Source organism: Athene noctua, chromosome 5 (assembly GCF_965140245.1).
Source record: "Athene noctua chromosome 5, bAthNoc1.hap1.1, whole genome shotgun sequence".
Lineage (NCBI taxonomy): Eukaryota > Metazoa > Chordata > Aves > Strigiformes > Strigidae > Athene > Athene noctua.
Window position 1 is genome coordinate 45,851,090 of NC_134041.1, and position 15,212 is coordinate 45,866,301.

At 47.8% G+C, this 15,212-nt stretch overlaps 1 protein-coding gene across 3 annotated transcripts in view; it reads left to right on the forward strand.

The window, feature by feature from the left end:
- SEC31B (SEC31 homolog B, COPII coat complex component) overlaps nt 1-15,212 on the forward strand; it is an 81,663-nt gene that overhangs the window by 23,399 nt on the left and 43,052 nt on the right. For 2 of the 3 annotated variants that reach the window (XM_074907335.1, XM_074907336.1), the window contains exons 17-25: nt 247-392; nt 1,647-1,820; nt 2,435-2,623; nt 3,322-3,535; nt 3,931-4,257; nt 8,273-8,328; nt 9,557-9,703; nt 10,118-10,234; nt 11,613-11,684. In XM_074907335.1, coding sequence (XP_074763436.1) covers nt 247-392; nt 1,647-1,820; nt 2,435-2,623; nt 3,322-3,535; nt 3,931-4,257; nt 8,273-8,328; nt 9,557-9,703; nt 10,118-10,234; nt 11,613-11,684 — 1,442 coding nt within the window. Of the gene's footprint in view, nt 1-246; nt 393-1,646; nt 1,821-2,434; nt 2,624-3,321; nt 3,536-3,930; nt 4,258-8,272; nt 8,329-9,556; nt 9,704-10,117; nt 10,235-11,612; nt 11,685-13,355; nt 15,199-15,212 lie in introns of those variants that run through there. The other variant, XM_074907337.1, reaches the window with a different exon arrangement.

The window sequence follows — 15,212 nt, forward strand, 5'->3', positions numbered from 1 at the left end:
CATGTCTGGGCAGACATATAAAAATTGGCAGATATATTAAAAATTACTTCTTTTTTCAACCAAGTTGGTTTTGAGATTCCTTAATGATGCCCATTATGTGTTATCCATGAACTAGGTGCAGATCCAAAGTTGTCAACACCTTTTAATGGCAAGCCAGCATAGGATTGCTAAGAGACGAGCATTGGGGTTAATGAGCTCTTCAGAAAGAGAGAGTGTTAAATGTTGGCTGTATTTCTTCCTCTCTAGACATGCTGGGTGCCCGTCTAGAGTCGGAGGGTGATGCAGCCCTGTCCAATGATGCCTGCCTCTGCTATATCTCATCAGGCAATGTGGAGAGGTTGGTGGAATGCTGGGTAAAAAACCATGAGACTTCGTCACCCCTTGCCCTGCAGGTACAGGTGCTATAATTTTGGTTTGACTCCCATTTAGGCCAATCTGGTAGCCCTGATCTATTTGTATTACCCCATCAAACAGAGTATCTGGCTTCCAGCAGACAGTGCAGACCTGTTCATAGTCACCAAAGCATCTCCTTCTAGCCTGGATTACCGGCTTACATCTAAAGGAGACTGGCACTTCTTAAACGTTAAGGGTTTGTTTGTTTAGAGAGTACCAATGACATTGCACATAAATCCAGCTGTGGACAGGAGTTACGGCCTTCCTGCCTGTCTTTGTATACTGATGTCATCCCTGAGCTTCCTTTTTAGTCAGGGAAGTTTAGACTGTGCCTATTTTCTTCCTGGTAGGCGCTTGGGAGTACATTTGCTTCTGTGCTTATATCTAACTGTAATGCTCCAGTTACCTGGGTGTACCTTCAGAACAGCCTCGGGCAAAATAAAATAAAAGTGTTGACTGTGTTATTCCCACTGCAAGTAGAATGATCATGTATGGGAAGTCACAGCTTGCAGATGAATCAGGGCCTCTAAGTCGGTGTTGTTACCTGTTACACTTAAACCAGTCTTGGCTAAGTCACTAACCCCTGTTGTGTCCACCAATCACTAGAATGAACTAGACAAGTTTTCTGTTCTAGTATCTGCAGATAATGCCCTCTATGTCCTTGGTTTTGCAACCACACTAGTGAGTAACAGCAACAAAAAGGCATCTTCAGCATTCCTGGTTATATTTGAAACTGGCCTCCTTCCGGTTATCAGTTATCAGCCAATAAAGCATATATCATTCTACAACTACAAACATTACTTTGATTTCTATGAGTTGAAGGAGCTTTGAATCAACAAAACCCTTCTGGTCTGTGTCAGCAGTAGTAGTTTTCCCTAGTGAATTTCTCCTCGTATGGTTTTAATCCTTCCTCTTTCAAGCTGATCGTTTGTAACTCTGAGTTACAGTAGTAACCTCCTAGTAAAAATATCAGTTACTTGAAATGTCCTTGTGGCTTCTGATTTTCTTTTTTCCCTTACCATAGAAGTAGCAGTGTCAGGGTTTGCTTCCTGATTCCTGTTTTTCTTCACAAAGTGCACCTGAGGAAATGGTAATCAGTGGTAGTATCTGGTGCAGCGTAACTCCTGTTCACACTGGACCCAATATCAGTTGAAAGTTGGGAAAGCTATCTGGTATTGTTGTAACATGAGATGGACCAGTAAGGCAAGTCAGATTCTGAATGGTCTATTTCTTCCCTTCCCTGGCTTATTCAGGATCTCATAGAGAAGGTGATGGTGCTGAGCAGGTCCATTGAGATGCTCCAAGGCACAGCAGGACATGCACCAGGCCCTGTCTTGGCAGAACAAATCACCCAGTATGCCAGTCTCCTAGCATCACAGGGATGCTTGGCAGCTGCAATGAATTACCTACCCAGCAGCTCTAAAGAGGTAAGTGAGAAACAAGTCGTGTGAAAGAGGAGTATATGGGGAAAAATGATACTTTGTATGAGGGGAGAGCTTGTGTTTTGACATGCATCAGGATTTAAGGTTTCACCTTAATTATGGTAACCTGAGAGTAGAGGTGTGTTGGTTTTTTTTTCTAGGACACAGCTTTTGTCTTCATTTACTTTTTCTTTGTAGTGCCTTTGGTTCAGGGAAAATGAAGAGAGCTATAGCACCGTAAATGTTTCCTGGAGAACAATGCTGGGAAGCAGCTCTCCAGGGAAGCTTCATTTATTCCTGAAACTAGCTGGTGGAGGAAGGGAATAGCGAGGTCACCTTGTAGTTGAAACAAATCTGTCTAGTGCCCAAATTGGGTAGAGGTTGGGGGGGGAAAAATCTAAAGACTGGGGACAGGATCTGTGAGACTTCGTCTGCCTGGGAATCTGACGGATGATGTTCCAGATTGTCAGTTACAGTTTTGTTTTGTTTTGTTTTCCTGGTGGTTGTTGGGGAAATGGTGTCTTTTGCAGTGTTTTGGGTTGGGGTCTGCTTTGAATGCCTCCCCAGGACATTCCATCTGAAGCTCTCAAGGCACTCTTCTAAAGCATAGTTTGTTTCAGCTTCTGATTGAACAGCTCCGAGACCGGCTTTTCCATGCTCAAGGAGAGAATGTGGGTGATCAGCAGCCACCTCCTTTTCCCTACACTCGTGTCAGTGTAGGTGTCATAAAACACACTTCTCCAGCAGCCAGGGGTGGTTCCACCACTGAAGGAGCAGCCCACAAAACAGGTCTGAGACATCCAGAGAAGGTAGGCCTTAAACTCAGGTGTTCATGACTTGGGGAAAGGGAGTAAGGCGTACTGGGTTGTAGAAGGCATATGAAGCATTATGAGATGACGCAGATTGCAGGCATTGAGGAACTCATCAGTGATGTGCTTCACTGGAGCAACACAAGCTCTGTGATAATCCAGAAGTAGGCTGTCTGACATCTTTTCACAAAGCCCTGTCCCACATGCTGTCACTGGAGGAGGCTGTTAGAAGTGTAGTGATCCACTGAGATCTCGCATACTGAGGGAAAAGGGGGCTGTGGTTCACTCTCCTATGTCTGTCTCACCCTTATCTCTCACTAAAATTAGTGTAGGATGGCTTAATCTCAGTTCTTGCACAAGAAAACTTCAGGAAGTTTTGCTTCCAGCCTCTATTACTTCATTATTGTTCCTTCATTATTTCCTCTAGTTGTTCTTTCAGGAGGTCACTGTATGGGAACTGGCTCCTGAAGACTAATCCTTGTGAGAGCTGGAAAATAATCTGAAGAGTGTGGTCCTCAGCTTGTTGAACATGTTATGTGGTGGGAAAGGCCTTTAAAGGATCCAGTCCATCTAGGGCACCGACAGCAGCATCATCTTCTCTTGCCTGAGAAGTGACAGGGATAGAAAGTGCATCTGCTTCTGTGTGTATGCACATGATTGTGTTGGCCATGTGCAAATTCTTTGTTTTTTAATTGCAGCCCAGCTATCAGTCACCATTTGCCCCTTCAACACCTTCTCAGCCTTCAGTGCCTTCCCTCTTCATGCCTCAGCCAGTGCCAGGGATGTCTATGACACCTCACCACATTGCACCTCCCCAGGCTAGCAGGGGACCTCAAACAAGTGTCTATTCTAGAGGGTCCCCATACCCACAGTACAACTTGGGCTTGGTTCCAGCAACCATTTCAGGGCCAGGTAAGCACTGTCTGATAGTCATGTCTGTTCTCCAGGTTTTATTAGACTAAAGCCTTCAACATGGATGTCTGCTCTGCTTTCTTCCTCATAGGCCTATTGTACTTGCAAAGAACTAGTCAGCTTTCTGAGAGGCCTCTCAGTGCTTCTGACACATCTAGTTCTAGCAGCTGTTGCTGCACATCTGCTGATATTAAGTATATATAGGGGTGGAGAAGCCACAGCTAAATTTGTGGCAGAGTTTGACTGATGTAGCCTGGGTTATAGGGGATATGCCTGGCATGAATATTCTAGTGTATAACTTGGAGAAGTGCAGACTTACTAGCATGAAGGAGAGCATCAGGAGTAGTTTGTGCATGAAACAAGCGATGCTGATACATTCTCATTTTCATTTGTAGCTGTGTCACAGTCTCAGCCGTTTGGACCAGCAGGAGTCAGACCTGTTGGTCCTGCTCCCTTCCCCAGCCAGCCTTCTCTGCCAGGACAGTCCATGCCCATGACATCTCCTGGTGTTCCACCACCTGGACCTGCCCTCTTCCCTCCAGCCTCAGTCCCATCATCTCAGCTTCCTGCAGCTTGTCCTCTCCCTGTGGCAGGCCAGTCTCCTCTAGGTTTCTCTTCAGCACCTTTCAACTGCCCCATGAACATGGTTTACCCTCAGGGAGGTCCTGGAGCTCCATCTACTAAGTCCCTGCCAGCAGCCAGCATTCCTCCTCCTCCCACAGGTAAGTACTGCTTGTGTGACTTCTGTGTCCAGGATACTCCTGGATGTGATTTGCAGTACATAATGGATGTGGACCTTCTGAGGTCTGGTCTGGTCTGTCACAATAAAGGCTGGATGTGGTGCTGAGGCTAACCTTACAGGCACATTGTGCTGAGACTGGCTGTGGTGGTGAAACACAATGATGACAGTTTCATTCAGCCTGTTCAGCTCAGTCCCCCAGGTTGTGGTTGCAAGATGCTGTCTCTTCAGGTTCCCAGTGCGCCCTAAGTAGCCATCCAATCCAGAGGCATCTGTTCTGACTGAAAAGGTGGTGGTTCCCAGGGAATGCCTGGTGGAAGACTTGCTGATCTTGCCCCTGCTTCTGCAACTTACACAAGAGATGCATTTAAAATGCTGGGAGAGCAGGGTGCTGCTTCTCTGTCTGTGGGATACCCCTTGCTTAGCTTCAGGATAAAATTCCTCTGTCTGCTGTGCTCTAGTTCTCCCCATTTTTTCCTGCTGCCATAAAGTGCTTGCCTGGGAGTCACTTCTGGATTCTTTGTGCAGTGCTCTAGACTTGGAGCCTTTCCACTTTGCGTCTGTAGTTTGAATGCAGCCCAGCCTGCAAGTACTGTGAAGTCCTGGCTAGCATGATGAAGAAGAAGAGAGTGTTGTTGGACCTAGTGGATGGGCATTCCCTCTTTCTGTTTCCCACAACATCACCACATCTGGTGCTTGTTAATTCTTTGTTCCCTGTCTCGATGGACAGGTTTAGCCAGGCTGTGGAGATCCCTAACAACAAGGCTGACAGTCCTTAGGTTTTTGAGCAGATGCTCTCCAAGCCATGTGTATTCCGAGAGTGAAGGAAGTGAGGCTTTGAGGTTTGCCTCCACCTGGAATCCCTTGCTGAGCTGTGGTTAACCAAGGATAACAAATCCCACTGTGTGAAGCCTGTGGCAACAATGCAGAAAGGCTCTAAGCTAAAGGCTTGACAAATTCCTTCTGAAAAGCTATGGAGATAGTAGTCCAGGGACATTACACACTGAGTAAAAGCTGTTGGTGTTGATGACTCCCCACCCTGCCTTGATTTTCAGGTTTCTTCCCTGGGCTAGATCCCCACATGGATCATGCAGGTAGTACCCAGAGAAGCCTCCAGACCTGTGGGGGAGGCAATGTTGCTGCTTCCAGTGAAATGTGGGGGGTGTGCGCACGTTTTACTGTGTGTGCATGCATGCATTCATGCTCATTGCTATTTGTTGTTTCCTTGCATGCCTGGGGAACTATACGGATGGAGTAGTGGACATAATTGTCCTGAGGACGAGTAAGTGATAGCTGGGAGTGTTGGAAGTGAAATGAAAGTACAGTGCTCTTACTGATGAGTTTGGGTACAGAAAGCAGGGGCTGCAGCCTCTTGCTTCTCTACTTGCTTCCCTTCAGACAGCTGTTGGGACAGCAGGAGAGGGAAGCAGCCCCTATTCCTTTCTTGGTTCTCTAGGCAAGGAACAGGCCAGTGGTTGTAACTCATCTCTTGTTTTCTCCCAGCCTTATGCATGGCTTTACTTGCACTTGTGCTTTTCCCAGGTGGACTCATGGTCCCAGCATGAGTGGTGGTGGAGCAGAGCTTCCCAAGCAGAATATGGGGGTTCTGTTTCAAGGGGAACTGGAAAGCCCTTTTGGCTTTAGTTACAGGGCAAGGTTTGACTTTGAATCTCAGTCCATCTGCTGGGGAGAATTTAGACTGTAGAGGTTTTCTGACTGATGCTTTGTACTGATTTCTCTTCTTGGGATTCATTGATGATGGAGAGTAGGTATCTTCCAGTCTACATTGTTGGTGGGGTACATACAACTCAGTGTCTTAATGGACTGTCTCTGCACAGTGACTGCTGCCTGTGCCAAAGATCATCTGCCAGGCACAAGAGAATATCTAGGGAGTCTCATCTTTATCTAGGAAATTCGAGTACTTGGTAGCCACTTACACCACCAAGCAAGCCTTGCTGTGTGGAGTGGGACTCTGGAAAGGGAGTTATCCCTTCAGCAGAGAAACAAGACCCCAATGTTTCCCTGTTAAAGGAAAGATGATTTGGTGGCAAGGATTTCAAGCACTTCCTCAGGCTGAAGATGCCTTGTGGGAATTCACTGCTGGGGAAGTTCCCTTCTGGCAGCATTTACCCCCCATTTTAATGGCAGCATATGGCATGCCCAGATCAGTAGTGCAAACTGGCTTCCTTCAGAGTGCTTTCTTGCCTGCTATTATTGTTCTGGTTTTGATGGATGCTTTTCTTTAGCCTGGAAAGGGACTGTAATCCCAATCCCCTGGAAAGGGACTGTAAAGTCATTCAATCTGACTGGCCAGCCTTGCTTGCTTTGGAAATTCCTGAACATGATCTAAACAGTTCATAAACTCATTCTCACTAGTGCAATGAAGAGAGATCTCATAGAAATCCCATGCTCCCAGGGAGCATCAAGGGTGGGGTGAAGGACAGCAACATGTTGACTGATCTCCTTTCTGGCCAGGATAATCCCTGACTCCTGCCTGTGACAGTCTTGTTTTTTTCTAAGGACAGGCATTGCTGGAGACTGCTGCCATGGGGCACTCCTTTCAGGGTTGGTGAGAAATCCTCTTTCACAAGTAGCATAGGCAAGATAGTTGGAGTTTCATCCCAGCAAAATACAGCAGGATCCTGTTTTCTCATGTCTGATGATTGAGTGCCTGTCTTAAAGACTATAATTTAAATAGCTGTTTCCTCTGAGGATTCAAAGTGCCACTGAGTTGGAATAGCGCCAGGATCTGCTAGACCACAGACTCGGTGGGGGCCAGTAGAGTTCTAGGGCACAGAATCCCCAAACTAGAAATAAGTGCCAACTTAATTAAACTACCGATCCAAACTCATCAGAGAGTGAGTTTTGAAATCATGGGAAAAGGGAGGGCAAAAAGAAGCTGCCAGAATTTTAATAATAAAGGTAATTAAAGTAATGAAGCACCTTTTGCATCTTTCCCCTGTGATTTTTAAAGCTCAGTTCAGGATCAGTGAGTCATTAAGTGTGGCACTGAGCTCCAGCAATTCTGATGTTGCCCCTTAGAATTATGCCACTTTCTCACAGATGATTCCTGTCTCATGGGCTTGAGGTTATTAATACTGGGGTGGCAAAAGAAGCACTGGGGTTTTGTCTAGAGATGCAGGTACCCTTACAAGACAGCAGCAGACAAGGTGGTTGGAATTTGACCTTTGAAGAATGAAGTGTGGTCTCAAGTCTTTTGATGTCATGTTGTCTGATGGATTTTTAATTACCTGGAGTGAGGTTAGAGGCTAGGTACCACAGAAGCATCTGCTGAGACACTGCTCTGCTCCCAAGGCATTTACTGGTTAAGTCTATTCCCTTCTAGTTGAGAAGCCAGCAAATTTTGCTAAGCTTTGGTTCTGAACAGGATTTTGGAAGGGGAAAATTTCAAGCCACCCGTAACTTTTCCCCACTTCATCACAGCAACCTGCATTGCTGTGAACTGCCACCATGAGGCGCTCCTGGGAGCGTTGGTGAGAAGCCCTCTCTCACCTATCATAACACAGCCCTCACGGTGATACCGCAGCTCTAGATTCTCTGTTTGGTGCACCCCAGGAGCTCCCTGAACCCTGGTGTGTACACACATGCAGATCCTGACCAAGGTTCAGGCCTGACGCTGGGGCTGACTTTGGCAGCCTCTGTAGAATGTGGAAAGCTTCAGATAGTTGTGAAAAAGTTTTCTGGGTGGGAGTGGCTGTGTGCCTGTTCAGTCTGTTCAGACATCACCTCATGAATCCTGTGCACATACTCAAATCCTAAGAATGTAATTAAGAAAGAGAAAGAGAAGGAAGAACAGTTCATAGGCCCATGAACTGGGCCTGAAATTCCTTGGTTGAAATGGTCTGAAAGTGCAGTGATGGAGGAAATGAAGCCATAGGCCTTTTTGCTTAGGGAAGTTCTGAACCATGCAAGCAACCATGTTACTTCGGCCACTTTCTCAAAGTCTGACATTTGTGTCTTGTTCTCTCTTCTGACAGCTCAGGAATCTTGGACTGATCCCTCTGCTGTAAGAGGAGGCCTTCAAAAGAAAAAGGTAATCTTGCAGCTGCAATATGTGTGGTTGTCTTTTAGCCAGAGAGCTCCATGCAACAGATACTTTCCTATAAATGCTCCCTGTCATCATTAGCAGGTCCCATTCCATGTTGGTCTGTCTGCTTAGGATCTAGGACTGGAGTCTAAGTCATCATGACACTTTGCCATCCAAATTCACATGCTGTTCTCCAGGGTGGCTGTTTTATAACAAGGTTATCATCTGTGATGCTGCATCCTCTGTCAGTACTTCCCAGGTTAACTACAATCACTTGGTGCTAGAAATATAGATTTAATCTTATCCCGTTGCCCACACACCTTTTTTGAGAGTGGCTGGGGAGATCATGCTCACATCACACCCATCAGCTGGGGGCAGCATTTCCCTTCAGCACAGTGAGACCCACCGTGATTTTCCTCAGATGCTGATACCAACTGACAAGGTACTTCTGAAAGAAGTTGAGACAGGTGTAGCTGTGAGCTGCCTGCCATGTTGGCCCTGCTGCTTTCTACCTTGTCATGACTGCACTGGAGGACCTGTGATCTGAGCTTTTCTGCAGCAAATGCTCTCCGTACCCCAATTCTATCACTGCTGCCTGCTGGCAGGTGTGTTGAGAAGCTTCTTTGGCACCATTCCCACCCCCCACTCCTCTTCTTTAGCTTGGAACAGACTTCTCGCCCTTTTTTCTGGCAGCATAGCTGGGAACCTGCTTCAGGCTGTGCTCACTACAACAGGATTAGCCTCTTGTTAAAGCCATCTCCTTTTGATCTAGCCCCGTTGGAGTGAATCTGTCCTGACTCTCTGGCTTAGCAGGGGCATGATGAAGTGTTTGCAAGAGGATTCTCCCCCCATGTCGTGGGATTTTCCCCAACACTTGCTCTGTTGGACACTTTACTGCTGCTAATCTCTACATTCAGGACTCGTGCCGTCGCAGAGCCAAGGCAGCTTTCTGAGGACCATTGCTTTCAGGGGCAACAGATCTGTTTGATTGAACAATTCCAGAGGAGTTTTGTTGCTGCCGCTTTGACTGTTCATCTAGGATGCAAGAGGAAGGGCCCCATGCTCTGAGTCAGGGGGCTGAAAGAACAGGGGTGGGTTACACATCATCTTGAGAACTGGGCACTCTGCAAATTAGAAGGGGAGTTGAATTTGACTGCAGAGAGTGTAAACAACCTTCCTTACTTGGACTTGGTTTTCTTGATTATTTTTTTCTTTTCTTTCTTTTCGCTGACAGTTGCCTGAGAAATTTACTCCTCCAGCCCCCATCACAGCTCCAGTAATGAGCCTGTCCACTGAACCACAAGGGATCCATCCTCAGCTGTCCAGGTTGCAAGAATCTGGCCAGTCACCCCCAGGAGCACCCAAGGAAGGCAGCCTGCAGGTACCCAGGGAAATTGAGGTGTTTCCCAGCCACCAGCTCCTTGTCAAGTACAAAAACAACTCAGCTTTTGAGATTCTTATTACTTGGCAGCTGCAGGGCTTATGTTGCTCCCTAGCCCTTATAAGACATCTCTTCCTGAGTGTTAGAGCAATTGCCAGGGTGGAAAATGACACCTGAGTGTGACTGGGAGAGAGGGAGGGAGGCCAGGCAGGCTGTCAGCCTGCTGGGAGTTGGGAATCCACAGAGGCCTGAAACTATACCAGTCTGAAAATCATAATTAACTCTGCTTGCAGGAATTCTCTGGGTTTTCAAAGGGGTGAACTTCTTTCTGTTCATAGTTGCAGGAGTGGAATCTACCTGCTCCAGCCTTTCATGCTCCTGTTGCATTCATTCAGCTGCTTTTCTCTCTGTCAGTATCACCAGCTACCTATGGAGAGGGTTGAGAGGAAGGAGGTGCCCCCTGAGCATCAGGCTCTGAAGGCCACATTTGAAGGGTTGGTGCAACGCTGCTCTGCTGTCGCCACTGATCCAGTAAGTCTTACCCTCTCTGATCTTTGGCTTTTTTGCCCTCATAGGTGTTTGGCTGGTGCTTCCTTCTTTTAGTTGGGAAAAGAGAGGAAGAGTCTTGTCTCTATAACCAAGTTAATAATCTCCATCTGCCTTCTTCCTTTAGCTGTAGGTTTGTCCATCTCTTGGGAGCTGAGATGCATTCTTTAGCATTTATCCACTGCTTCTAATTGCCTCTCTGGAGCTGTGCTTCTGTCCTCCTGGCTTTTTTCTCTGACAAAAGTAGAAGAAACAATCTAGCTAATTCAACTTCCTTTTTCGCCAGCTTGATCTGTAGATAGTTCCTGGAGAGCTGGTATTACCAGCTTTCCTCCAAGCTTAGAGGAAAAGGCTGAGATAGCTTTGTGTCCAGGTCACTGTAATTTCTCCACCTAGTTCATGGAAGGCTGTTGGCATACATATCATGTTGCATGCATGTATCAGGTCAGACTGTCTGGAAGCAGAAAAGCAGTGTTTGCAGCATCATGTTAGGTTGCTGAGTCTTCCCAGAACTTGGGGGCACCATGAAGCCTTCCTACCTCTGTTTAGTGGGTATTGGGATGAGCACTGAGCCTAAACTGCTATCCCAAAGTTAGACAATTGATGTGTAGCAGCAGCTTCAGCATCTTTGCTCTGTGCTTTCTGAGAGCACAGTGTAGCAATTTCTGGAAGATAGCCTAAAGGCTCCCTCTATGGACAGAAAGGCCTCTAGGTTTGGGCTTAAGCACTCTGCTTACATGGAGGTAGAACAGCTGGGTTGGTACAGCAGTGCAATGTGCCTGAGCTCCTAAGGCTGCTAGGCCTTCCCAGTGTTCCCCAGAGCCAGGTGTTTCTATCCATGGTATAACTTACCTGTGAGTGAATTATCCAAGGTGGGATTAATGAGGTCAGTCCCACCAGAACTTCAGTACTCATGCCTTTTCCTTGATGGTTACCTATAGTGGGAAGGATATTCCCTCTTTTTCTCAAGGAGACTAGGAAGAAGCTGTTGCTTAGGTCAGCCATGGTGCGGCTGTCTGAATGCCCTGTGGGTCAGCTAATAGATATTTCTTGAGCTTTGGTAGTCACTCTGTCCTGTGGTCTGCAAGCACTGGCTGACAGAAAGGAGGAACGCCTAGGCTGGGAGATGTGAAAACAGGCAAATCCAGCTTCCTGTATTGGGAAGAGAATGTGTGTGTGTATATATGCACAGTGAGGACATGGCTGGCTTGTATCACAGTCCCTGGCTGGCAGAGGCTGAGATGCAGCTGAGTTGTAAGGTGCTGTGGGAAGAACAGAGGAGGGGACAGACTGAAACCGACTTGGTTCTGGGAGGGGTGGCTTTGAAGCTTTGTCAGAGCTAACAATACCTGTTTCACTTCAGAAAACCCGAAGGAAGCTGGAGGATGCACTGCAGCGGCTGGAGTGTTTGTACGAGAAGCTCCGCGAGCAGACGGTAAGTAGATGCCACCGTTCCTTGTGGTCCAGCCGGGTTCCTGATCCCATCTTTGCACTGGGTTGTGGGCCTTGGTGTCTGTCCCAGTGCCAACAGCACATATCCTCTTGAGAAAGCAAGGAGAGTGCCAAACCTTATAATGTACCTTGAATCCAGCCAGCCTTATCTCTTCTTCCTTAACCTTGTCCCAGACATAGTGTAAAGAAGATCTGGGGAGGTATTTTCAGGGTGCTTTTAGCCCCAGGAAGTATACTGGCATACAGACAGCTTCCAGGTAGGAAGGGACAATTGAGGATAGTTGTTAAGTTTGAACCTAGTGTAACCTCTGGCTTAGAAAACTCTGAAGCTGCTGATGCCAATTGCTGGAGGGATAGCTATCAAGGGAAGAATCCTTTTAACATATATTCACAGAATTAGAGAATCTTCTAGGTTGGAAAGGACCTTGAAGATCATCTAGTCTAACTGTTAACCTAGCACTAACAGTTCCCAACTACACCATATCCCACAACGCTATGTTGACCCGACTCTAAATCCCTCCAGGGATGGGGACTCCTCCACCTCCCTGGGCAGCACATTCCAACACCTAACAACCCCTTCTGTAAAGAAATGCTTCCTAATATCCAGTCTGAACTTTCCCTGGTGCAACTTGAGGCCATCACCTCTTGTCCTATTGCTTATTACTTGGTTAAAGAGGCTCATCCCCGGCTCTCTGCAACCTCCTTTCAGGTAGCTGTAGAGGGCGATGAGGTCTCCCCTCAGCCTCCTCCAGACTAAACAACCCCAGTACCCTCAGCCGCTCCTCGTACAACCTGTGCTCCAGACCCTGCAACAGCTTCGTTGCCCTTCTCTGGACACGCTCGAGTCATTCAATGTCCTTTTTGTAGTGAGGGGCCCAAAACTGAACACAGGAATCGAGGTGCAGCCTCACCAGTGCCGAGTACAGGATTAAGATCCCTTCCCTGTCCCTGCTGGCCACGCTATTGCTGACACAAGCCAGGATGCCATTGGCCTTCTTGGCCACCTGGGCACACTGCTGGCTCATGTTCAGCCGGCTGTCAATCAGCACCCCCAGGTCCCTCTGACTGGCAGCTCTCCAGCCACTCCTCCCCAAGCCTGTAGCGCTGCTGGGGGTTGTTGTGGCCCAAGGGCAGCCCCCGGCATTTGGCCTTATTGAAACTCATACGTGTCATCTGCAAGCATACTGAGGGTGCACTCGATCCCCTCGTCTAGATCATCAATAAAGATGTCAAACAGGAGTGGCCCCAAAATCGGACCCTGGGGGACACCACTTGTGACCAGCCACCAACTGGATTTAACTCCGTTCACCACAACTCTTTGGGCCCGGCCATCCAGCGTTTTTTATCCAGCAAATTTCTTTCCCTGAGTTTCCCTGAACAGAGGCAGGGTTCTGTGCTAGATGGACTTTTGACCTCCTTGGATACATTAGATATTCAATTAACACTGAAATGTCATTACTTAGGACCTGCATTCACTGTAACGCAGGCTGGGTATGTCATAGGCTGGGAAACTGAAGGAGGAAGCAGGCTGTCCTTCCTATGAGCAGGTTCTGTTTGATGAGGATGAGGTGAACAGGAGGAAAGGGTGTGGAGGGAGGCGGGGCCTGTGTTACAGTGCTGAGCATGCTGACTCATTTCTGCTCCCTCCCCACAGCTCTCTCCAACCATCCTCATGGGTCTCCATGAAATTGCCCACTGCGTTGAGGCTAGGAACTACCAACAGGGTCTCCTGGTTCACACCCAAGTGGTGAGCAGCAGCAGTTTCAGTGAGGTGTCTGGTTTCATGCCCATCCTGAAAGTCCTCATGACCATTGCTGGCAAGCTGAATGTGTAAAGTGTGGACCAGCTGGAACAGTGCACACTGAGAGCTGGTGGACTCCCTCACGTGTTGATGTGCTGCAGGTTGTGGACTGTCCTGACTCTGGAGAAATAAGTCCATGCCAGTGCCTGGAACTTGTGCTGGCCCCATCCACTCTCCAGATGGCCCACTGGTGCCTGGGACTTCTAGAGACCATTCTTGCTCTTTCTCCTTTCTTCTTAGTCTGAGGCCACTTCCCAGCCCAGGGATCTCAATTTCAGGCTGTCCAGGTTGCACAAAGATCCTCTCTCTTCCCTGTATCCCCATTACGAAGGGGAAACTCCTTCCCTCCCGGGCTGATGTTGCTTTTTTTTTTTTTAAGGAGACAGACAGGGCTGGCACCTGCAGCGTCACCAGACAGAAGAGCCTTGGGCTTTATTCCCTGCTGCAATGTAAATTGCCTGAGTGATAGCTGAGCTCCCTTGGGACCTAAGATGGGGTGTCCCTGCTCTGTTGGGCTGCAGTGAGGATCTCCTCTGGTTCCTCCTTTCTCTTCATTCTCATCCTTGACTCACCCTCTCACCCCTCTGTACCCATATTCTGCTACAACTAGGGCTAACTACCAGTCTCATCTGAGCTAGCTTTGGTTCTATCTCTTCTTCACCTAGACCTCTTTTTATAGTCAAGTGTCCTGTTTACCCTCTATCCCCTCTCCTTTATATCTTTTCCTCGATAAGCTGCAGGCTTGAGCCCTTGATGTTTCAGGCCTAGGGCTGATTCCCCCTTCCAACTCCTGGGACTCTCCCATTCAGGAATGCTAGCAGGTTGGAATGTTCTGTGTGCTCCTCCCCAGAGCTGGTCACATACTGGGTTTGGGCTAAAAGCCACCCTCTCTGGCTCCTGGCCTTTTTTTCTTTGTGTTAACACCGGTGGGTGAAAAGCCAACTGTGCTATCTAAAGGCTTCCTACATCAGGCTTCTCAGACAGTCTGGGGACTTGTTCAGGTCCCATAAAGAATCCCCTTGAGCTACTCTGACCAGACCAAACTTGAGCAGGGGGAGACAGCTCACTACTCCAAGTGTGGTGCATTCTTTCTGCCTAGAGTAACAGATATGTTGAAATTGTAGTTCTCAAAGGCTCCTTGGCAGTATGGTGGTAGAAATGTGCTGCAGGAGGTGATGCTGTCAGGTCTCATGGATATGGCTGTGCTGAGGCTTTTCATCACTGTGGCATATCCTCTGGGGTAGAATAGATGAATGAAGCATATCTGTCCTGGGGAAGAAGTCTGGGAAGGCAGATGGGCTTTTAGGGCACATCTGTGAGTGTCTCTTTCCCTCTCTTCCTCCTTCCTTGCCTTCCTCTCTCTCACCCTCTTTCATGCTAACCAGGCATCTTAATCCTTGGGCCCAGTCTGGGAGCAAGGCTTCTTCCTGACATTTGGCTGCAGCCAGCCCCTGCTTCCTCTGCTTGCTGCTTGAGTGATAATGCCATCGTGGGCCTGTGGTTCAGTGACAGACATGAATCAAACTGCGCTACCATGAGACTTAGGAGGGAAGAGAAGCAGAGAAGGGAGGAAGAGGACATGTCTCATTCTCTCCTTTCCAGGTCAAAGTGCCTCCTTGTTGCTGCTGTGTTGTTTCTATTGCTGCGGTTTGATGCACTGATTACAGAACAGCAAAATAAAAGCTGTGTTTTGTGATTCTGCTAGCTTTT